The sequence below is a fragment of the Bubalus kerabau genome, chromosome 8 (genome assembly GCF_029407905.1).
Source record: "Bubalus kerabau isolate K-KA32 ecotype Philippines breed swamp buffalo chromosome 8, PCC_UOA_SB_1v2, whole genome shotgun sequence".
Classification (NCBI taxonomy): Eukaryota; Metazoa; Chordata; class Mammalia; order Artiodactyla; family Bovidae; genus Bubalus; species Bubalus kerabau.
Window position 1 is genome coordinate 36,417,656 of NC_073631.1, and position 25,608 is coordinate 36,443,263.

At 37.9% G+C, this 25,608-nt stretch overlaps 1 protein-coding gene across 5 annotated transcripts in view; it reads left to right on the forward strand.

Annotated features, from left to right (window-relative positions):
• ELAPOR2 (endosome-lysosome associated apoptosis and autophagy regulator family member 2) overlaps window positions 1-25,608 on the forward strand; it is a 215,511-nt gene that overhangs the window by 155,883 nt on the left and 34,020 nt on the right. For all 5 annotated transcript variants that reach the window (XM_055590066.1, XM_055590062.1, XM_055590063.1 and 2 more), the window contains 6 exons: window positions 12,435-12,615; window positions 14,046-14,174; window positions 19,338-19,428; window positions 20,044-20,146; window positions 23,021-23,158; window positions 24,877-25,140. In XM_055590066.1, the coding sequence (XP_055446041.1) occupies window positions 12,435-12,615; window positions 14,046-14,174; window positions 19,338-19,428; window positions 20,044-20,146; window positions 23,021-23,158; window positions 24,877-25,140 (906 nt within the window). The remainder of the gene's footprint in view (window positions 1-12,434; window positions 12,616-14,045; window positions 14,175-19,337; window positions 19,429-20,043; window positions 20,147-23,020; window positions 23,159-24,876; window positions 25,141-25,608) is intronic.

The window sequence follows — 25,608 nt, forward strand, 5'->3', positions numbered from 1 at the left end:
CCGTCTAGTCAGGGCTATGTTTTTTCCTGTGGTCATGTATGGATGTGAGAGTTGGACTGTAAAGAAGGCTAAGCACCAAAGAATTGATGCTTTTGAACTGTGGTGTTGGAGAAGACTCTTGAGAGTCCCTTGGACTGCAAGGAGATCCAACCAGTCCATCCTAAAGGAGACCAGCCCTGGGATTTCTTTGGAAGGACTGATGCTGAAGCTGAAACTCCAGTACTTTGGCCACCTCATGCGAAGTGTTGACTCATTAGAAAAGTCTCTGATGCTGGGAGGGTCTGGGGGCAGGAGGAGAAGGGGACGACAGAGGATGAGATGGCTGGATGGCATCACCGACTCGATGGATATGAGTTTGAGTGAACTCTGGGAGTTGGTGATGGACAGGGAGGCCTGGCGTGCTGCGATTCATGGGGTCACAAAGAGTCAGACACGACGGAGTGACTGAACTGAACTGAACTGAATGTGAAGAGCTGACTCATTAGAAAAGACCCTGATGCTGAAAAAGATTGCAGGCAGGAGGAGAAGGGGATGACAGACAGATGGCTGTCTGCCAGATGGGTTTGGGTGGATTCCAGGAGTTGGTAATGGACAGGGAGGCCTGGTGTGCTGTGGTTCATGGGGTCACAAAGAGTCGGACATGACTGAGCGACTGAACTAAACTGAGCTCTAAACAACAATAAAAACATTCCTGAAGCGTAAATGAATAAGATCTAATATACTATATACTATCTAATGTATCTTGTTTTTGCTATAATAAAAATATTCAAAAATCATGATTTTATTATGTCAGTGAGTAATGATGTCAGTGAATAGAATGATAAAATCTAGTTAGCCTGTGCTTAAAGAAGGTGTGCTGCGATTCATGGGGTCTTAAATACACGGACATGACTGAGCAACTGAACTGAACCGAAGTAAAGAAGTAGAGCCACATATTAAGTATAGAATGTACAGGGTGCACATACATGCATACACACACATATATGGGCACATGTGTACACCCACAGGCATATTGTGTACACAGATACAGACAACTTATGCTCTTTTTGTGTTTTTGATATATAGCAAAACAGTGTACCAGCACTCCATAAACTCAGTGATTCTTTTTTAAAAATTTTAACTGGAGTATAGTTGATTTACAATCTTGTATTAGTTTCTGCTATATAGTAAAGTGAATCAGTTATACATATACATATATCCACTCTATTCTTTTCCCACATAGGTCATTATGGAGTACTGAATAGAATTCCCTGTGCCGTACTGTAGGTCCTTATTAATTATCTCTTTTATATCACTGATTCTTTAAAAACTGATCTAAGTCTTTAAGAGAGAGGTTTCTAGCTTCAGAAGTGAACAAAAAGCAATGTGAACTTAATTAGATAACAGATATAGTGAAGACATGTCTATTATACACATCCATTTGAATATTTTCTGATTTTATTACAACATTTTCATTTGTTCTGGTTTCATCTTTTTAAGAGTTATTTGTTCTTGCTTTGAGTAGCCTGGCAATTTGCTGGTGGCTTGATGATGTTTTCCAGGGCATTCATCGGCTGTCTTTTGACTCTTATTGTCCTGTCATGCTCTTTTGGATCTTATTATCCCCTTGCTTGGAGAGCATCATCAAGGGAAATGGCTCTTAAGGTATACAGATTTTGAGCATTATGATTCATATGACACAGGAATGTTCAAGTTTTTGAAACTTAGTTATTTGCTTGCTTCCTGCCTATCAGTTCAGTTCAGTCGCTCAGTTGTGTCCGACTCTTTGCAACTCCATGAACCGCAGCACACCAGGCCTCCCTGTCTATCACCAACTCTTGGAATTTACCCAAACCCATGTCCATTGAGTCAGTGATGCCATCCGAACATCTCATCCTCTGTCATCCCCTTCTCCTCCTGCCCTCAACCTTTCCAAGCATCAGGGTCTTACCCAATGAGTCAGCTCTTCGCATGAGGTGGCCAAAGTACTGGAGTTACAGCTTCAACATCAGTCCTTCCAATGAACACCCAGGACTGATCTCCTTTAAGATGGACTGGTTGGATCTCCTTACAGTCCTAGGGACTCTCAAGAGTCTTCTCCAACACCACACTTCAAAAGCATCAATTCTTCGGCACTCGGCTTTCCTTATAGTCCAACTCTCACATCCATATATGACTACTGGAAAAACCATAGCCCTGACTAGATGGACCTTTGTTGCCAAAGTAATGTCTCTGCTTTTTAATATGCTGCCTGCCTATAGAGTACACTTTTAAGGAAAATTTTAATTGGTAACTGGAACCATTCTAATCCTGATTAATAGACTCATTCACATCATGAAAAATGTGGAATGTCTACTCATTCACTCATTCATTCAGTGAATCTTTACTGAGCACTGGTTATATGCAGAGTGCTGAGTGATGAGTGCAGAGCCAAGTAAGGACAGACAGAAGAAGATACATGTCTCCATATACTGCAGAGCAGTTGTTGTTCAGCTTTGGTGAACATCGGACTCCCCTGGAGGTTCCTGTCCCAGATTTTCTGTTTCAGTAGATCCAGGGCATGGCCTGAGAATGTACATTTCTAAGAAGTTCCCAGGTAATTCTGACTCTGCTGGTCCAAGATCTCAGCAATTTGGGAACGTCTGGTCTAGACTTCAGAAAAAGAGATAATCTGTTATAGAAAATGAGTCACTATTTCTGATTATTATTAGTGCTATAGGAGAGAAGTCTGAGCTTTTGGGTGCTCTGACCAAATCAGGGAAGGCTTCAGAGCTATGTAAAACCTGGGTGAAATGTTTATTAAAAAAAAATCTATAAAATCAAATGTTTTACATATAGTTCTTAAACTAGCCATATATCCACTAATTGTATCATTTGGTCGGCAGCTCTCTGTCTTATCCACAGGGAGATAATGAGAAGCTCTATCAAATATTTTGTTAATATTAAAAGATGCCCTCTCTTGAGGAATATTTGTCTGTTATCCAGTCAACTAGTTAACATTCTTTTGGGCTCAGATCTCAAGCACTGAATCTTTGCATGTGTTTAAACGAAGATCATGGCATCCAGTCCCATCACTTCATGGGAAATAGATGGGGAAACAGTGGAAACAGTGTCAGACTTTATTTTTTGGGCTCCAAAATCACTACAGACTGTGACTGCAGCCATGAAATTAAAAGACGCTTACTCCTTGGAAGGAAAGTTATGACCAACCTAGATAGCATATTCAAAAGCAGAGACATTACTTTGCCAACAAAGGTTCGTCTAGTCAAGGCTATGGTTTTTCCTGTGGTCATGTATGGATGTGAGAGTTGGACTGTGAAGAAGGCTAAGCACCGAAGAATTGATGCTTTTTTTTTTTAAATTTTATTTTATTTTTAAACTTTACATAATTGTATTAGTTTTGCCAAATATCAAAATGAATCCGCCACAGGTATACATGTGTGCCCCACCCTGAACCCTCCTCCCTCCTCCCTCCCCATACCATCCCTCTGGGTCGTCCCAGTGCACCAGCCCCAAGCATCCAGTATCGTGCATCGAACCTGGACTGGCAACTCGTTTCATACATGATATTTTACATGTTTCAATGCCATTCTCCCAAATCTTCCCACCCTGTCCCTCTCCCACAGAGTCCATAAGACTGTTCTATACATCCGTGTCTCTTTTGCTGTCTCGTACACAGGGTTATTGTTATCATCTTTCTAAATTCCATATATATGCGTTAGTATACTTGTTGGAGAAGACTCTTGAGAGTCCCTTGGACTGCAAGGAGATCAGCCCTGGGATTTCTTTGGAAGGAATGATGCTAAAGCTGAAACTCCAGTACTTTGGCCACCTCATGTGAAGAGTTGACTCATTGGAAAAGACTCTGATGCTGGGAGAGACTGGGGGCAAGAGGAGAAGGGGACGACAGAGGATGAGATGGCTGGATGGCATCACTGACTTGATGGATGTGAGTCTGAGTGAACTCCGGGAGTTGGTGATGGACAGGGAGGCCTGGCGTGCTGCGATTCATGGGGTCGCAAAGAGTTGGACACGACTGAGTGACTGATCTGATCTGATATAGGTGTACCTCATGCAACATTTGTAAAATGTGGGTTCTAAGCAACCTTTAAAAAACAAAACACACATTAAAATTTCAAGTTCACTCACTGCTATGAAAGCACGCCTACTCTAGCACTTGCTTATGTCATGAGTTGTATTCCAGTGCAACTCCCTACTCTCACCCCCACATTCTGGTCACACTCAGGCTCCATACTATGTCAGTTTGGCTTCTGTAGTTGGAGATGATTATGAAATTAATGTATTGAATTAAAAAAATACTTTTCAGAATTTGAGTGGGAACAGGCAGGGCAGGAGTTCCTTGACTCATGTGACTGGGGAAGTTATCACAGAGCAAACAGTTTTACCAAGCCTTTCTTTTGCTTTTCTCACCAATATTCTTGGCTCAGTTTGATTTCCTTCTCAGATAGCTTTTTTCTGTGGTGCCAGATACACTCTGATATCTCCATTCCAGCCACTGTCATCCTTACAGAATTTGATCAAAGGAGAGCTGAACAAAGTTTCTGAAAATACTGGCCCTGCTTGAATTTCGAGCCCATCTCAGACCAGCCATTCAGTCCAGTAGTGTGAACTACTCTGGTTATACTGCTTAGTTCATCTGTTAATCTCTATGGCTGGGAAGGCTAGACCATGTGGCTCCCAGTTCCTTTCATCATCACACAAGTTAGTTCCAAATGAGAAAGAGATACTGTCTGTTAGCACAATAAAATCAGAGTGATTCTGCATAGATTCCAGAATACATCACTCTTAAATAACGTTGATCTGGCAAGATTGTCTTGAAATCCTGGGAATTCCCACAGAATTTTGTACATACCTCTTTTGGTGCTTATGTGATGATCAACATTTGCAATACTTTGATATGTTTTTCAGTCGCTAAGTCATGTCCAACTCTTTGCAACCCCATGGACTGCAGCACTGCAGGCTTCCCTGTCCTCCACTATCTATCGGAGTTTGTTCAAGTTAACATCCACTGAGTTGGTGATACTATCCAACCATCTCATCCTCTGCCGCCTTCTCTTTTTGCCTTCAGTCTTTACCAGCATCAGGGTCTTTTCCAGTAAGTCGGCTCGTCACATCAGGTGGCCAAAGTATTGGAGTTTTGGTATCAGTCCTTCCAAAACATTCAGAGTTGATTTTCTTTAGGATTGACCAGTGTGATCTCCTTGCAGTCCATGGCACTCTCTAGAGTCTTCTTTGATATGAGATCACTTTATTGCAAATACTTGTAAAGATGACTGTTTCCTTCACTGAACTCTCTGCTTCCCATAGACAGAAACGTGTTCTTAATTATTAAAAAAATAAATATAAAAATTTTAGGTCTAGTAGAGTACCCAGAATGCAGAAGGTAGTGAATTATCTTTTGAATGAATTAATGAGAGAATTAGTAAGTGGATGTACGATTAACACAGAGTGTTGTGTTCTGTACTCTGTAGAGGCTTGAGGAAATTTTGACGAAATGGGAAGACTCCAGAGAAAAGAAGTAGGTAACTACTTCATATGAAATATTATTGACGTTACTAGAAATATTTTTTCAGATTGGAGGAAAGACCCCATCTAATGGTGGACTGGTGATCATCTTTCTGATGGTTCCTGCTAGTCCAAAAGTGATCTGATTTCTTTCCTTTGAATGACCATGACATTTCATGTTTCTCTTGGAAATGATGATGGTGATGATGATGACAGTAATAGTAGTGATAGTGTTAATAGCAGAGGCAGGTGTCGTTTACATGTTTATCTACATGCTTGCTCTGCGTGTATATTCAAGCATTGCTTCCAGTTCTTTTTTTCAACAGCTGTGTAACTGGACATTAGTATACCCAGTTTGAAAATCAGAAAACAGGCTTAATCAGATTAAATAATTTTTCTAAGGTCATAGCTATTTGTGGCTACGTCTTAAGACTAGAATTCTAATCAACTCTGTTGTTTTCCAAATCTGATGCTTTTGTATCTTCATATATTTTCTTTTTATATTATAGTAGTTTGTAAATCTTTCTCTTACAAGCACAGGTTTGTAAACCTCTTTCAGAACAGTTTGTCTTACTAATATTTAAATTTCCTACAGTGTTCTTCTACATGTAGTAGATACTTAGAATTTCCTCAATAGTAAGTTTTAAGCATTTGAAAGAAAGTCTTAAAATAAAAAACAAATAGACCTTTTTGTGTTATCCCATAAGGCAAAATTTGGGTTCATTAGGCATATTTAAAGAACATAAATTCCAGTTGTATGTAATGATGTTCTAACAACCAGAACTTCCCAGTTCTGGAACATCATGTTTTGCCAAATTGGAAACTTTCTGTCAAGGCTAGAGAGTGCCTGGTAGGGAAGGGCATTTTAGAAGCGAAATTTTTACAGAGAAGACATCCAGCCACGGAACTTTTTCATCTCTGAGTCTAGGAAATTGTTGGATCATAAAGGTTTGCTAGTGTTTTGTGTCATATTATCTAGTACTTTCTTTGCTCTTTAATTCAATATTACAAATTGTTTTAATGATCAGTGTCTGTAACAGTACTTCTGAGTTTTATAGCAGAAGTAAGATGTAGATAACATTAAAAAATAGGGTATACAGTGATATGGGTTTTAGATGTACCTTTCTTCCTATATGATTTAAGCAAGTGGAATGTACTTGGGGCCTTTGTTTCTTAATTAGGATGATGGAAAAACAACATGGCATTTTTCAGTGACTAGCAATTTCTGAATTTAAAATAAAAATTTCACAAGTCTTAACATCCTTCCTTGAAAGAAAGCTTTACTGAGATGTAATTCTCATACCATAAGGTCATCCATGTATAGTGTCGATTCAGTTTATTATTATTATTATATTTAATTTTAGACCATTTGCTTACCTAAAGCCCCAGCTAGATCTTTCAGGACAATGTTAGATCCCCATGCTGTCTTCCACATAATGGAAGAATAGGACCCAGGCTTGAAAGCATTTAGAGAAGAGATGGGGGGAAATGACAAGGAAAAACAGAAGCAGATCAGATCAGATCAGTCACTCAGTCATGTCCGACTCTTTGTGACCCCATGAATCGCAGCACGCCAGGCCTCCCTGTCCATCATCAACTCCCGGAGTTCACTCAGACTCACGTCCATCAAGTCAGTGATGCCATCCAGCCATCTCATCCTCTGTCGTTCCCTTCTCCTCTTGCCCCCAATCCCTCCCAGCATCAGAGTCTTTTCCAATGAGTCAACTCTTCACATGAGGTGGCCAAAGTACTGGAGTTTCAGCTTTAGCATCATTCCTTCCAAAGAAATCCCAGGGCTGATCTCCTTGCTGTCCAAGGGACTCTCAAGAGTCTTCTCCAACACCACAGTTCAAAAGCATCAATTCTTCGGCGCTCAGCCTTCTTCACAGTCCAACTCTCACATCCATACATGACCACAGGAAAAACCATAGCCTTGACTAGACGAACCTTTGTTGGCAAAGTAATGTCTCTGCTTTTGAATATGCTATCTAGGTTGGTCATAACTTTCCTTCCAAGGAGTAAGCATATTTTAATTTCATGGCTGCAGTCACCATCTGTAGTGACTTTGGAGCCCAGAAAAATAAAGTCTGACACTGTTTCCACTGTTTCCCCATCTATTTCCCATGAAGTGGTGGGACCGGATGCCATGATCTTCATTTTCTGAATGTTGAGCTTTAAGCCAACTTTTTCACTCTCCTCTTTCACTTTCATCAAGAGGCTTTTCAGTTCTTCTTCAATTTCTGCCATAAGGGTGGTGTCATCTGCATATCTGAGGTTATTGATATTTCTCCCGGCAATCTTGATTCCAGCTTGTGTTTCTCCCAGTCCAGCGTTTCTCATGATGTACTCTGCATATAAGTTAAATAAACAGGGTGACAGTATACAGCCTTGACGAACTCCTTTTCCTATTTGGAACCAGTCTGTTGTTCCATGTCCGGTTCTAACTGTTGCCTCCTGACCTGCATACAAATTTCTCAAGAGGCAGATCAGGTGGTCTGGTATTCCCGTCTCTCAGAATTTTCCACAGTTTATTGTGATCCACACAGTCAAAGGCTTTGGCATAGTCAGTAAAGCAGAAATAGATGTTTTTCTGGAACTCTCTTGCTTTTTCCATGATCCAGCGGATGTTGGCAATTTGATCTCTGGTTCCTCTGCCTTTTCTAAAACCCTCTTGAACATCAGGAAGTTCACGGTTCACATATTGCTGAAGCCTGGCTTGGAGAATTTTGAGCATTACTTTACTAGCGTGTGAGATGAGTGCAACTGTGCAGTAGTTTGAGCATTCTTTAGCATTGCCTTTCTTTGGGATTGGAATGAAAAGTGACCTTTTCCATTCCTGTGGCCACTGCTGAGTTTTCCAAATTTGCTGGCATATTGGGTGCAGCACTTTCACAGCAGCATCTTTCAGCATTTGGAATAGCTCAACTGGAATTCCATCACCTCCACTAGCTTTGTTCGTAGTGATGCTTTTAAGGCCCACTTGACTTCACATTCCAGGATGTCTGGCTCTAGGTCAGTGATCACACCATCGTGATTATCTGGGCGTGAAGATCTTTTTTGTACAGTTCTTCTGTGTATTCTTGCCGTCTCTTCTTAATATCTTCTGCTTCTGTTAGGTCCATACCATTTCTGTTCTTTATCAAGCTCATCTTTACATGAAATGTTCCTTTGGTATCTCTAACTTTCTTGAAGAGATCCCTAGTCTTTCCCATTCTGTTGTTTTCCTCTATTTCTTTGCACTGATTGCTGAAAAAGGCTTTCTTATCTCTCCTTGCTTTTCTTTGGAACTCTGCATTCAGATGTTTATATTTTTCCTTTTCTCCTTTGCTTTTCGCTTCCCTTCTTTTCACAGCTATTTGTAAGGCCTCCCCAGACAGCCATTTTGCTTTTTTGCATTTCTTTTCTATGGGAATGGTCTTGATCCCTGTCTCCCTTACAATGTCATGAACCTCATTCCATAGTTCATCAGGCACTCTATCTATCAGATCTAGGCTCTTAAATCTATTTCTCACTTCCACTGTATAATCATAAGGGATTTGATTTAGGTCATACCTGAATGGTCTAGTGGTTTTCCCTACTTTCTTCAATTTAAGTCTGAATTTGGCAATAAGGAGTTCATGGTCTGAGCCACAGTCAGCTCCCGGTCTTGTTTTTGCTGACTGTATAGAGCTTCTCCATCTTTGGCTACAGAGAATATAATCAGTCTGATTTTGGTGTTGACCATCTGGTGATGTCCATGTGTAGAGTCTTCTCTTGTGTTGTTGGAAGAGGGTGTTTGTTATGACCAGAGCATTTTCTTGGCAAAACTCTATTAGTCTTTGCCCTGCTTCATTCCGTATTCCAAGGCCAAATTTGCCTGTTACTCCAGGTGTTTCTTGACTTCCTACTTTTGCATTCCAGTCCCCTATAATGAAAAGGACATCTTTTTTGGGTGTTAGTTCTAAAAGGTCTTGTAGGTCTTCATAGAACCGTTCAGCTTCTTCAGCGTTACTGGTTGGGGCATAGACTTGAATTACTGTGATATTCAATGGTTTGCCTTGGAAACGAACAGAGATCATTCTGTCGTTTTTGAGATTGCATCCAAGTACTGCATTTCGGACTCTTTTGTTGACCATGATGGCCACTCCATGTCTTCTGAGGGATTCATACCCACAGTACTAGATATAATGGTCATCTGAGTTGAATTCACCCATTCCAGTCCATTTGAGTTCGCTGATTCCTAGAATGTTGACATTCACTCTATGTTGATGCATAGAAGTGTGGGCTGAGGACCAACTTAGAGCATTTGTGGATGTTGAGCCCGACCTTGCAGGAGCGGTCTTTCCCACCTTGGCAGAATGGTGTGGTACTTCCAAGAGAAGTGGTGATACGTGCCCAGTGGTTTGCAGCTGGACAGGATCAAGGTTTGGGAGAGGCAGAGAGGTGAGTGATAGACTGTCTGCCTGATAACTTTTGAGTTAGAACATCGTGACGCACACGGCTGTTATGCTGGAGTGGCAATCAGTAAATCCTTTTAAATCACATGTAATTTAGCTTAGATGAGCTGTCAGTCTGCAAAGGGTTTGGTGGGTTTGTGCAGAGACTTCCAAAGGGAGAAAGCTGTCAACTGTGGGCAAACCCAGTCTCAAATTTGAATGCTATTTTTATGTGAAAACCAGCTTCCAATTGATACGTCTGATGCATCTCTTTAAAACATATTTTACTCATGCTTAATATAAGTATACATGGCTCTTACAGCTCTTCTGTAGCCTTAATGGCAATCTGCTAAGTTTTGCTCTATTAGGGTTTTAGTTTCATAAAGCATTTCATAATTTTATCTGAACTTGCCAAAGAATGAGTTGATTGTGGTTTTTCACCTGCACTGTGAGCCGTCTGGTACTAAATATCATTAATATTAATCATTATCTTTTCCCAGTCAGCCAGACTTGAAAGCATCTGTCCGCATTAGAGAGGCACAGAATCAATCTGCATATGAAGCAAGAGGCTTTGCAAACAAAACTTTTACTACAGAGAATTTGCAATTTGACTTCCAAGTGTTTAAAGGTGGTGCACATTTTCTAAATTTTAAACATATACTGTGCTTGGTTTGAAAATAATGTGGTTAGGGAGTTTGTCTAAAATCAATAAAAATTTTTATTATTTTTACCCTCACCAAACCAACTCTCTTTGGCTAGTGCTAGTTTACCCTTTACTAGCTGTGTATGACTTCGGGGCTCTTATCTGAAGTTTCCTCATTTACAAACTTGTGCATAATATAACTGAGCTCCTGAAATGGGGAAGATTGCACAATGCCTTCAAGATGAGCCTTCAGTGCACAGCCTCAGCACCACACCCACGGGCATATGGGAGCCATCTCTTCCCGACTGTGCAATACCTCACACATAACTCATTGCAGTTTTAGTTAATGTCAAAATAAATCAGCAAATTTGTGAATTGATCATCATCAGAAACTTGTTTTCTATACTTATTAAGCCAGATTTTTAAAAAGACAATCCCCTAAACATAATGTGTTTATTTGCTTACATTCTCTGAATTTTATATTGTCTTTCTCAGAGGAATTGAGAGCTCCTGTTGGATACAGGATCTAATTAATTTTTTCAGCTATTTAGGAAACTCCAGCAGGAATAGCAATCATTTTTGCAGATGGTGAGAAAGGCAGATGGTTGAAGTGGCTGGTTAAGCTGTATCATGACATAGGCCATAAATGCAGAATTGTAAAAAAAACCCCAAACAACAGTTATTTATAATTCTGTTGAGACATCTACTTTTTAAACTATGTTCTTAAGTAGCTTTCATCAGATAAGGTAATTTATTAATATTTGAGAATAAAATTGAGTGGCCTCAAGGGCTTACTATATATGATTTATTAACTGGAAATAACTATAGAGAATTGTCTTTAATTTTGATTCTCCTGCTTTAATATTAGACTTATCATTGCTTTCAAGGAGAAATGGTACTTTCAGCTGAACGTATGAAATAAATTTTAGTCTATTTTTAAAAAGCGTGTTAAACTATGCAAGAACTTGAGTGATTTTTCTCTTTGCATGTAGACTGCCTTTTCTATTTTTCACTGAGCATATACATTTTGTTTTGAAATGGCTAACTCACTTAATGTTTCTTTCTAGTTCCAAAATATAAGAATTTTATAATCACAATTTTCTGGGTTTGGCTGACTTGTAGCTACTTAGTTGTATTTTGTTTTATTTTTGGGTACATGCATGTGTGAGAAGAAAAGTTTAAAAGACTACCCTCCATGAAGGTAGAGGAGATCTTAATCCTGTCATTTAGAACACAGGTGACAGGGCCTAGAAGCCTCAGGAGGAAATAGTTTAGCTACGGCTCTTGTAGTCTAACCTCAGGTTGTTTGGAAAGACTCAGAGAAGAGCTACCAGTGTATGAAATAACGGAATTGAAATGTGAAGCTAGAGATATTCAACTAAAAATGTAACTTTTTTTGTTTTATCATCACTATGTGCTAAAGCAAGATGATGTAGGCTGTAGAAAGGGGAAAGGAAGAGAGTAGTGAGGGGTGGGTCTCAACACAAGGAAGATAGTCCGCAGAGAAACTTAGGGCATTTATGGGATAAAGTGAACAAGTGGCTAGAAGAGTAAGAGTTGCAGTCGTGTTCTGTATGTTTTAAAGAGGAATTTCATAATGATACCCTGTGTATATGAGGTAAGGTCTTTGCAGCTTAGCGTAAAACCATTTGGAGGTAACTGTCGTTTTCCCACCAAAGTGTTTTTTTCTGTCTCATTTTGTTACTGAAGTTTTAGATTCTCTTCAGCTGGCGCTCTGTTCTGTCACTATTTGGACCTTACCTAAGCTGTCAGTTTAACATTTTTGTTACTGGAAGTTTAAAGCAAATAAAGCATGTTACAGGACCTGCAAGTTTTTTTTTTTTGTTTTGTTTTTTCTTTTTCTTTTGCAGACACAGATAATGTACAAGTGGATAGAGCCCAAAATCTGCCGAGAGGATCTCACGGATGCTATTAGGTTGCCCCCTTCTGGAGAGAAGAAGGATTGTCCACCTTGCAACCCTGGGTTTTATAACAATGGATCATCTTCCTGCCATCCCTGCCCTCCTGGAACATTTTCGGATGGAACAAAGGGTATGGGATATCAATTGGCCCAAGAATCGGACCTTTAGTAAAATAAACTTGTTGGGTCACATTGACATTGTCCTGAATTGCTTTTATGGAAAATTCCTTAGAACACATAATTTTCTTATCTCACAGGCTGAAGAAGAGTTAAGAAATATAAGGGAATTATGAGACTGCAGTGGCTTATTCAGTATAGCAAAGAATAGTTTTTTAATGGCATTTCATGTAGCACACATCCTCTTAATAGGATGATGCTTTGGATATTTTTAAGAGAATGCCAACTAATTTAAGTGATTAAGGATAAGTGCTCCTTTTCCAGTGTGTGTGCACACAAACATTGATGTAAGCATAAAATAGAACTCCTATTTCAATTGGAATAATCACATTTTATACCATAATATTAGAAAAAATTGATTATTTTGATCGGGTAGCAATTAAATAGTCCCTAAGTAGGTTGTTTCAACGTGTACATTTGGGGAAAACTTAACAATATTAAAGAAAGATGGTTACAGAATTTGTTTTAATTTTATTAAAGATTACAATGCATTATTGTTGTAGATACCTTACTTGAGTATAGCCATGCTGTATGCTTAATATCCAGAGCCTTTGAGAGCATAAAAAGCAGTTGAATTAACTTGTGTTCAAATCTGCTTGCTGCCAGGCTATCAATAGTATGATGTATCCACTAATTTGAATTCAGTTTTCTCACTTGTAAAATTGCAGAGAATAATATCTAGTTCATCATCATTGAGAAGTTATATGAAAATGTCTCCTGTAGTACTTCAGTACCAGAAAATGCTTGCTCAATAAACAATTTCTCTCTCTCCCCTTCTGATGTGGTAATGCAGAGTGTCTTGGCTACGTGAAAACAATGGTTGTAAAAGACACTTTATTTTAATGTTGCAGATTTAAATATTAAATAAGGTTTGTTTATAAATCTGACTCTTGCCACACCCCTCAGCTCCTGTCATCACTTTTCAGTATAGCCTATATTTTGAGTTTCAAGTCATCAGTCCATAATTAAGTGATATAATGTTCTGTTAAGTTTAGTAACTAATAGGAAGGATGTAATATTTCTTTATTTATGAAATGGAGAAAATTGATTCTAAAATCACATGTAAGAGAAGTTGTTTCAGAGTTACCTTTCTTATGCAAATTAATTCAGTATACGCAGTTACGCCCAGAAATGAAAGAAATTATTTTAGAAGAGTTTGTGTTCGTTTCCTTTTTCATGTTAGTCAAGTATATGTATACTCTACCCAGAATTATTTTTCTTTCAGACTGCTCTTGAAAAAGTTGTTAATTCTTAAGAGCTTTACTGTCTCTCCTTACTATTTGCCTCCCTGATGATTAAAGTTTAGTAGTGCTTGGAACAGAGGAAGAGGAAGTTAACCAGATGTGACATCATTGTAATTCTCTGTCCCACTTGTCTCTTGTAGAATGTAGACCATGTCCAGCAGGAACGGAGCCTGCACTTGGGTTTGAATATAAATGGTGGAATGTGCTTCCTGGCAACATGAAAACCTCCTGTTTCAATGTTGGGAATTCAAAGTGTGATGGAATGAACGGTGAGTTCAGAATCAGCCTTCTCAATGTATTTTGGTGGTAGTGACTCTTGGACTCACTTGTGTAAAAACCCACTAAATATTGGTATGAGGAACCTTAATCTTATCTCTTGGCTACTTGTCTTCCCAGACCTCACATAAAAATAGTTAGTACAGTGCCACAGCCACATGACTGTCCTGTAAGAATATAAACTATTTTGCATTTTTGGAGTCAGTTTTGAAATAGATATTGAGGATCACCATTCATGGTTGTTATAAATACTAGAATAGATTACTAAGGGAGGCAATGAAATTTATGTTGTTTTCTTGGAAGGGTCATAGTGTATACATACCACTTTATGAGAGTGTTCTGCCTGGTTTGGTTTTCTGGCTCAGCACTGAGCTTGGGGAGGGCTAAATCATCTCTTATTCCTCTTCCTATGGAGTCTATGACCTTGTTTACAAACATGTATCAACCTCACTTACTGATAACTTGGAAACATGGCTGAACTCTATAGGATGGTTGCTGAATTTTATTTATTCTTACATTTAAGTGAGTGTAGCACTTAGTTATTCTGCAATATTTGTTGTTCGAATGAATGACAATATCTGTATGTGCATTTTTAAACTTGACACTAGACGTAGATGTTACGGATACTAAAATGTGCTCTTTACTTTTACAAGTTCACTGGTATTTTTTATCAGTTCAGTTTTTCTCAATACTGTATTTAATCATTGGAAAAATGCTCTTTAATCACATCTGTTTTACATTAGCACCTATCCCAAATAAACAGATTTGAAATGTGGGGAGTGAGGTGTACACGTGAGTACTCAGGTTGACAAATCCTAGGTCTTTGAATAATTTTGGTTAAACAGATGCATGAAGGAAGCCTTTATATATAAAGAACATTATGGAACAGTACTCTTTATCACTTAATCCCACTCCTGGGATTTTTTTCCTAAAGGAGAAGAAGAAATTACATAGTAATTATTACCTGACTATAGGGTTTATGTTCTAAAATTATCCTGTGGTTGAGGAAGTTTGAGATATTGCAAAAATAAGAAGGAGAATGTATTGATGAAAGCATTGGTACACTTGTGTGTGCATGCACTTACTAGTGAGGATTAAAGAGGTTACTCTTAGTCTAAATCTCATGAAAATAGTTGATTTAGCCACTTGCTTACTCATTCACTTGTTGTTTAGTTGTTAAATCATGTCCAACTCTTTTACCACCCCATGGACCGTGGCCCGCCAGCCTCTCCTGTCCATGGGATTTCCCAGGTAAGAATACTGCAGTGGATGCCATTTTCTTCTTCGGGGATCTTCCCAACCCAGGGATCTAACCCCTGTCTCCTACATTGGCAGGTGGATTCTTTATCATTGAGCCACCAGGGAAGGCTTCTCATTCACTCAGAGGCTATAATTTAAATTTTTGCTGATTTTCTGAAATGTTCAATTTAAGTATATATCTCTGCAATATTAGCATGTGATACTGAAATAGCAAACAGTAAGTGAAAGATACAAAGATAAAGAGTGATTATAATTTTATGGCTGGTAGTTCAGTAACTAGCCTCGAGGAAAGCAGTGCTCAGAATAATGGGGATCAAAGTGAGAGGCCCAGGGTAACCTGTCTTGTGAGGTCATTACTGCATCATGGAATTAAAGTGGATGTGCTTTGACCAACTTGATTGTGTGACTTGAAGTACTTTGAGGTTCTTTTGTATGCTCAATTGGGATTTCCCATGGTTGTGAAACAGGTATGTATAAGTACATCTTTATGCACTGGAATTTTGCCTAAGAGGAATTTAGAGTTGTAAACAAATTAGTGTTTATTCACGAAGCTTTCATTGAGTATTATCTCTAATAACAAAACGAAATAATCTAAATTCCAACAATATGATAATGTTTATAAAAGTCATGCTGTACTAATTGGATGAAATGTTATGTAATCATTAAAAATGACAGCCATATGGAAAACAATTTGGCAGTATTTCAGACATTTTGAATGGCCCTGTTCTCTAACCCAGTAATTTCACATCTGGGAGTTTACACCAAGGAAACTTGTGTGATGTAAAGAAAGAAATTATGCACAGATATGTTAATTTTAGTATTATTTATGAGAGTCAAAAATATGAGAAAACAAAGTTTTCAGCATGGGGTATGATTAAATAAAATGATGATATAACCTTATAGCATATTGTTAACTCTTTAACACTAGATGTAACAAAGATTTTTAATGGGAAAGTATTTTTGATATAATGATTATTAGAAAAATGAGAAGATAATGCCAAGTGAAAAAAAAAAACCAGAAAATAGATTATACAATAGAACCTAAGGATAATTTTAAAGAAAATTATGCACTAGATAAAGAGTGAAAAGAAATACTCTGAAATGTTGTTCATTACTTGGGCTGGGAGGTTTCTGAGAAGTTTGAGTTACTTTGTTTTTTTCATTTAGTCCACTGTATTTAATAAATATTCCTCATGTATTCACAGTGCTTTCAGAATCAGAGTAACAGTACAAAATACTGGCTTTAAAAAATATATTTATTTGACCCAGTAGTTCTGATAGCTTACGGTGAACGATGTTGGATTCATGATCTCCAAAGAAGGAGATTTAGCTTTGGGACTAGGCTTGATCACTCAAGAGCTTTTGTGTAGCAAAGTTTTATTAAAGTGAAAAAAGGGACAGAGAAAGCTTCTGACATAGACATCAGAAGGGGGATGGAGAGTGCCCCCACTCACTAGTCTTATCAAGGCCTTATATACTTTTCCAAGACCCACTCCCACAACATACATTTTAAGATGAGAGGATTAGTCAGAAGGTTCTCAAGGAGAAACATGTCCTCAAGCAGGACACATTGTTGTTGTAAATCATTGGTACAGAGTTTAAGGAAAAACATATCCTTGAGCAAGATGAGTTGTTTTGTTGTGCAGTTATTAGCTCTGGGCTTAAAGAAAAAAACATTGACCTTTTTCTCCTCCTTGAGATCTCCAGACCCCTATCTCCTCCTTGAAAGCCCCAGACCCCTTCCTCCTTGAGGGCCCTAGACTATTTATTAACCTACCTAGGAATTAACTCTCTCAGTTCTTTTATTGGGGTTCTTTTCTAGAAAAATATAGAAAAGCTTTACCAAAAATATATTAATTATAGTGTCACTTAAACTAGCTAAAAAAGCTAAAACAATCCAAATGGTTACACTGGATGTATGGTCAGCAGGAGGTAAGCACTGTAGTGGGAGTGATTTCTTACATTATGAGAATTAGTTGTATCTGTCTACAGGACAAACTATCAACTCAGTCATTAGCATGTTGGTGAGCCATTTATACATAGAAATGCTTATGTAATAATGTTAGTGTATAAAACTATGAAACAAAATGTCATCAGCAATAGGATTTCAGTTATGTAAAACCATGTATATATCAAAAAGATAGTGAAAAGAAACACCTCAGAATGTTAACAGTAGTTTTTTTCTGGGTGGTGAATTTATAAATAATTTTACTTTTCATCTTTAAATTTTTCTGTAGCTTTCAGAATTTTACAATAAATATAAATGTGGTTTCTAAAAACATAAAAATTAACTAAAAATAGAAATTATGTGTAGAAACATGAAAAATGTGGGATTCATTCTGAGGGAAAAAGCAAAATACAAAATGCTGCAAAGAATGTATCACAAACTGGGGGGTTTAAGACCACAGAAATTTACACTCTTGCAGCTCTGGAGGCTAGAAATTTGAAACCCCGGAATTGGCTTCCCCTAGACCAGGGATTCCCTGGTAACTCAGAAAGTAAAGCATCTGCCTGTAATGCGGGAGACCTGGGTTTGAACCCTGGATCAGGAAGATCCCCTGGAGAAGGAAATGGCAACCCACTCCAGTACTCTTGCCTGGAAAGTCCCATGGATGGAGGAGCCTGGTAGGCTACAGTCCATGGGGTTGCAAAGAGTCAGACATGACTGAGCGATTTCTCTTTCTTTCTAAGACCACAGAAATTTACACTCTTGCAGCTCTGGAGGCTAGAAGTTTGAAACCCCCAAATTGGCAGGGCCATGTTCCTCCTGAAGGCTCTCTGGGAAGTCTCTTCCTTGCCTCTTCTAACTTCTAGTGGCTCCAGGCATTCCCTGACTTGTGGCAGCATAACTCCAGTCTCTGTCTTCATCTTCACGTGACTGTCTTCTTGGGTCTCTGTGTCTCTGTGTGTTTACATGGTGTTCTTCCTGAGTGTCTGTGTCTAAATTTCCCTCTTTTCATAAGGACACCAGTCATATTAGAGTAAGCCTCCCCCTAATGACCTCATCTTAACTTGATTATATCTACCAAGGCTCTGTTTCCAAATCAGGTCTGTTCGTGAGTACAGGGGGTTAGAACTTCAATATAGTTTTTTAGGCAGGCGATATAATAAAACATATAGTAATAGCCAGTGTTCAAACATGAGATGTATTTGTTTCCTCTTGCAAAGATTTGCCATTAATAAGGTTTGCCATTAATTAATAACCTTGTTTGATGGTATTTGGAGGGCTGTATCTCCTTACATTTTATAGTGGCCATTTCAGTCCATGGCATGCTGATTGTTTCTTTGCAGAGGGCAGACTCACATCACATTCTATGAGCACATATTACCCCATACTTTTGACTGTTCTTAGCTGTGTCTTTTATATTCTACTGATTTCATAGTGAGGGTGGACCCAGTTTCGGCTCTCTTTCCCTAATGTGTATCATGGTTCATGAGACTCAATGCCAGTTCAGTGAGTGAATAAGTAAGTGAATGTAAATAGGTGTTAAATTAGGGAACAATAATACAATGAACTCTAAGAAAGAACTCCAGACCCCACATCTTCATTAAGTAATTTGAAGTTTCTATTTCCCATTGGTTAACTGAAGACTAGGATTTTTTTCTTAGTTTATTAAACTGGATAAAAACCATTTGTTCTTGTTTAAAAAAATCATGCGTCATTGAGAAGACTGTTGTTAGTTTTACCATTAAGTAACTTTGATGCAAAAATATGCATTACTTGATTCTTCCTGGAGAATCATATGCAATGTCTTTATTGATATCTAGGCATCTACATCTGCACGCAATTTACAACTGGAATTAAAAAAAAGGGAATTCTTTTTTTGTGGCCTTATGTAAAAAGATTGTTGGAAATCATTTATGGAGTTTTTGCTGATAACCTTTATCTTTTCTAGGTTGGGAGGTGGCTGGAGATCACATCCAGAGTGGGGCTGGAGGTTCCGATAATGATTACCTGATCTTAAACTTGCATATCCCAGGATTTAAGTAAGGAAAACCAATTCTGATTCCCTTATGTAAGAATCCTCATGCTTGTTTCCCAACAGAAACAGATGAAGCAGGACTGCTTTTATAAAATATATTATTATAATACCGTGATGTACTTGGCAAATAGCAAGCTGAGTAGGATAATATAGATTTAAGAATATTTATAGAATCAGCGATTGGGGAACTGTAATTGTTAATTTTATATTAGATGGAGCTGAAAGTTTTTAAAAATACTCTATCCAAGCATTATGAAAACTACGACTCTTGGATGCTTAATTCAGAGATAGTAGTCTAAGACATTTACAGGAGAGTCTTTTTTTGGTTTATTGTTTTTTCGCAGTTCTATATGTAAAGTACTATGTTACAAATTCACAATTTGCTTTAGTCCCCCATGTTGAATTTCCCAATTGGAGTTTTTTTCTTGCTATAAGCTATATGGTGGCATTTACCCCAGGAGGTCTGAGCATATAAGCTGTGGTTTTGTAGACTCCGTGCAGCAGTAGACTAGGAAGAGAGAAAAGCATGGCTTTCAGCCTAGTGAATAAAGTGACTTAATTTTTCCCAGATTGAACTTAGAACATGCTATAAGTATTGTAATTTTACTGTGTTAAATAGACCACCAACATCGATGACTGGAGCCATGGGTTCTGAACTGGGAAGAATAACATTTGTTTTTGAGACCCTCTGTTCAGCTGACTGTGTTCTGTACTTCATGGTGGTAAGTCAAAGAGTGGCTTTCAGAGGTATATTTCTAGGCTTAGCCTTCTCTTTCAAGTGTGAACTTATTTATACAAACTGGGATAAGAATCCCATTTTTCTTCCCATTTTTAGAGTCTTCCAAAAACATTAAAAAATGTCTAAAGAACTCATTAAGAGTTGCGAAGTCTACAAAGCACTCATTCCTCATGGAGAGAAATTAGTGATGAGGTATGGGTGACAGACAGAAGCCAGGAAATATTAATCCTGTAGGAAATTTCTTCAAAAAATATGCCACTAACAGAAGTGAAAATTCTGCCCTAGTAACCACTCAGCAGTTCAAGCCATCATGAGGGAAAAGCATGTATTAATAAGTGAGAGTACAAAATAATGGAGGTGGGAGAGCATTGGGAAAAACGACACTCTTCCTTGTGAAATTAATACATGCAGACAAAGGATTTTATTAGGCACATATCATAATTTTGCCCATTTTTCCCCTAGATGTCCTATAAGTCTCATCTAATAGCTTGAGAAAAAGTAGCAACACAAAATATACTAAGACTTCGTGCAGGTATTAGAAGGTTGTTGGCTAAGACTTTGGTGTTATCATTAAGTGGTGACATCAATGACACAATTAAATTTTTTCCCAACAGTCCTTTAGTAGCTAGTTAATAGTCTGTTAAGTTTCCTGCATGATGTACAAGATATGTGGAGATTTAAGTATTAACTCCTGATGGTAGTAAAAGAAGATGTTGACTAATCTTCAACACATCCTTGACTTCTTAAGAAGTCTTTAATTCTCTCAGGTCTCTCGTCTCATTTCGTCAATCTGTTAGTTCCTATTCATACTTAGTGCCATGACTGAAATTCAGATTCCTATTATCTCTCAACAGTAGTCTATTGTCTATTTTTATTATCTCCATCCTGTCAATTTTGCTGTCAAAACTATCTTTATAAACATAAAAACAATCGTAGAGGCAGCCCTCACCTTTAGGGACTTTTTATTGCCCGTGGCAGAGGTTCTCAAAGTGTGGTTCCTGGACTAGCATCACCTAGGTACTTTTGGAAATGAAAATTTCTGAGCCCTACACTAGTCTTACTGAGAAACTCTGGTGATAGGGCCCAGCATTCTGTATTTTAGCAAGCCTTGAGGTTGGTTCTAATATGCACTAATGCTAGAGAACCAATAGCTTATAAATACACTTAAAATTCCTTAGCATGGCATCTATATGGCTTTTTGTACTCCTTGCCCAGCCTCTGTTACCAAACTGCTGTTACTACTCAGCTCTCTTTAGACACCCTGGATTGTTAGTGGAACACTCTGTCCTTTTTCACTTCATATGCCTTGGCACACTAAGCTAGCATGACTTTCTCTTTTGTCTGGTGAACACCCATTCACACAATACATCAAGGGCAGCTCAAACCTCACCTTTATGGGAAGCTTTCTCTTATTCCTTTAAGTAAAGTTAACCACTCTGTCCAGTGTGCTCCTAAAACCTTTTGAGAAAACCCTATTTTAATTATGTGAATGTATTCATTATTTGTCTCTCTCAGTTGATCAAGCATTCCTGAGGGTAAGGATCATACATATTAATATTTATTTTGGAAAATCAGTCTTAAGCATTTTTGGCTCATAGCAGGATCTGTTAGTTTTCTTTACTCTGTGATTTGATTTCTGCACAAGAGTTTTTGAGATATCATACCTAAATAACACATCAAAATGCTTTGAAAATCATGTAGTGTTTTGCAAGGGTAAGGTGCAAAACTAATATTCCATTTGTTATTGAAATAAACATCCAGAAGGTGTTTAACAGAGCACCATCAGTATATTATGAGATCCTTTTTGGAAGTGGCATGTGTGACTATTTGGTTGTTTGGTAATGTGAGAAATTGTGTAACGTGTGACAAGCATACACTGTTATTCCTGTCTGTGGTGTGAACTCAAGAAACATATCTTTATAGCATATCTGATTGCTTTATAACATGTTTGTCGTCAAAGCTTGCCCTTACATCATAGAAAGAAAGAGATATGGCTTGAGCTCATGCCATTGTTTTATCAACATCTCGGATAACTAAAAGAAGCCTATCCAAATTCCTAAGTCATCTTTTAGGGTTTCTGCAGGGAAGACTAATTAGAAAATTCAGAATTAGTCCAGTTTTTCATTTCAAATAAATTAGATGTGTGTTATATTACTTGCTTTACTTACTACATTTGCTTTCTGACCATGTTAATGACATAATATTGGTTGGACTGTCACACATTCATATAATATTCTAGATATTGAATTTAGCTAAGGAAATCAGAAATAAAATGTTACACAGACTCATCTTTTTAGAATTCAAATATAAACAAAAGAAGATTGCATGAACATAAAATAACGTTCTAGCTAATCTGCACTGTAAATTGCAAATATAATTCAGAGAGAATTTAGAATTCCTGTGTAAGAGTCACCTGTCAGAATCCCTCAAGGGAAAAAAAAAGATGGAAAGAAAGCATTGTTATTTTATGAGGATCCTAGAAGTTTGCTGTCAGAAGTTTGAGAAATTTGTTTTCATTTTCCTTATATGTATTTCCTATGCTAAAGTCACACACATATACACATAAACCAGTCTCTCTCACAAAAGAATAACTCCTTAAACTTACTGATTTGAGATCTCTTTCAGGTTATATTGGCAATGTGGTTGATACATTGTAATTACTAAGCTAGTGAGTGCTTGTGTAGACTTGAAGGGAAGGTTTTGAGAGTTTTAGGCTTACATGCTCTGCAGATAAATATTCACAAATTCTATAGGGTTACTGTAAATATAAATATAGGATTGTGATGTATATACATGTATATTCATACTGAATTTGTGCTTTCTTATATATATATATATATATATTTCTATATTTTAGGATATTAATAGAAAAAGTACAAATGTGGTGGAGTCATGGGGTGGAACCAAAGAAAAACAAGCTTATACCCATGTCATCTTCAAGAATGCCACATTTACATTTACGTGGGCATTCCAGAGGACCAATCAAGGTCAAGATGTAAGTTCCAAGCACTTAAAAAAAAAGAGCAAAGATGATACTCCTTGTGGAGATTTATACAAAGTGCTGACTGAAATCTACTGGAGGAAAAGACTTAGCTTTTTACTGATGTGAAATCAATCATTTGGTTATGAGTAAACTGGTATAAAATGATATATATATACACATATTTATTTGTGTTTTGAGAGCAAGACTATGAAATGGAATGACAATGTATCTTAGAATTGCTCTACACTTTGAATAAACATAGGTGTTAAAAGTTTAAGAGGAAGAAAATCTTTGTAGTTATTTAAAAACTTACTTGTAAAGCTTTCTGAGCCTTTGGGAAGGCTGGTAACTTTCTTCCTCTTTGTCTGAATGATCTGTCATTTGCTCAGATGCCATTTCTTGGTGTTGGTTTGTTACTTCAAGGTCACGATTGTCACCTTCTGTGGCTTGAAGACTGTCTATGTACATGTTGTTGGGTTAACACACAGAACTATTCTCTTTTACTTTCTGCTAGAATAGAATAGACCTTAATCCTCTCGTAAGTATTTTCCATCATATGCTTCAAGTACGTGTTATTGTGGTAGATCTCCATCATAACGACCTTCCGAGGGTGGGAATAAGGTAAATCACTGTTTAAGACGCTGCCTTAACACTATGGTGGCAGATGGAGAGCATTTTCTCTTTTCTCTTCAGACTTTCATTGAGGAACCTGTTCCTCAGGTTTCACTTGACTCCAGCTGTGTTTTATGAGAGTTCAGAGTCCCAGCCTGTGGGGTGTGAACATGCTATAGAAGACTTCCTGGCCTCCCTTTTGTCTTTAGCTCAGACAAAAAGCATTTAAGAAGCTGCTCTCTCCTGATACAGTGGTGTTCACTGCTTGATGAAAACTAGACCTTAATTGACTCAGTGTTACAAAAAGGAAAAGTGTTAGTAAGATCTAGGTTTTTACTCTCTGTTGTGCATCCAGTAGAAGTCAGAGCGTGCTGGTTAAGGAAAGTGCTAAAGAGGGAGAGGAGACCCAAAGAACTGATGCAGTTGCATCAATGTCACACAGTTAGTGTTTAAGTAAGGACTTTTTAATCCCTGGTCCAAGTCTTTTTCAACTTACCACACTGTAAACATCATTATAAACACGTTTATCATGATATTTAGACTATATCAGAATAAACAGTGATGGGAGATACGGTTGCTCTTTTTGCTAAATCGTATTGGTTCTTCCAAGTCTATACATATGCCTGAATTTTTACCAGTTATGATATAATCTCATGGTGATTGTGGCAAAATTCCTGGAACTCCATAACCATGAAAATTAGCTTCTAGTGTTAAGTTTTAGGTGCTTCCCTGGTGGCTCAGAGGTTAAGGCGTCTGCCTGCAATGAGACCTGGGTTGCTGCTGCTGCTGCTAAGTCGGGTCAGTCGTGTCCGACTCTGTGCGACCCCATAGATGGCAGCCCACCAGGCCCCGCCGTCCCTGGGATTTTCCAGGCAAGAACAACTGGAGTGGGTTGCCATTCCCTTCTCCAATGCATGGAAGTGAAAAGTGAACTGGGTTAAGTCTTAATAATTTTAAAAAAGAAAAGTACCAAAAATGAGTACTATTAATCTACTGTCAGTTATAAACTGCTAGGTTGGAATACTTTGCTTAGTTATTTTGGTGATATGAACATAAAACAATCTGGTTGTACAACTGAGTGCCAAGGCAGAAGTCATTACTTTCTGCTCTCTTTTTAGAATAGACGGTTCATCAATGACATGGTGAAGATTTATTCTATCACTGCCACTAATGCAGTTGATGGGGTGGCGTCCTCATGCCGTGCCTGTGCCCTTGGTTCTGAACAGTCGGGCTCATCGTGTGTCCCCTGCCCCCCAGGCCACTACATTGAGAAAGAAACCAACCAGTGCATGGAGTGTCCACCTGATACCTACCTGTCCATACATCAGGTCTATGGCAAGGAGGCTTGTATTCCATGTGGGCCTGGGAGTAGAAGCACTCAGGTAAGTGGGTCTGTATTTCAGTTATCCCCAGGAAAGCATATTTTAATAGACAAACTCAAAGGTTTCTCTTAATGTTTCTAATTTATATTTATAAATGGCTTTTTAAATTCCCTTCCTTATTTTACCTTGCCTTGCATCTATTGAGTGCTTAACATGTGTCTTGAAAGTGATAATTACTGGGGACATAGAATATTAAGAAGAACATCTAAATAAGAATACCTTCCCAAAATATTAAAAGTGAAGTCTTGTATATTTCATTATGGCAGAACAAGTAAGCTGCCTCTCTACAGGTAGGCTGTAGGTGTATATGGAGAACAGCAAGAGTATCTTGTAACATTTTAAAGGAAAAGATTGATGCTATATTATGAGTGATGTAAAAAATAGTTTGATGTCTATTTGAACTGGTATGACAGGACATTTTGGCTTTGATTAAAAATACCTTTCCATAAGAAACTAATCTTAGAATAA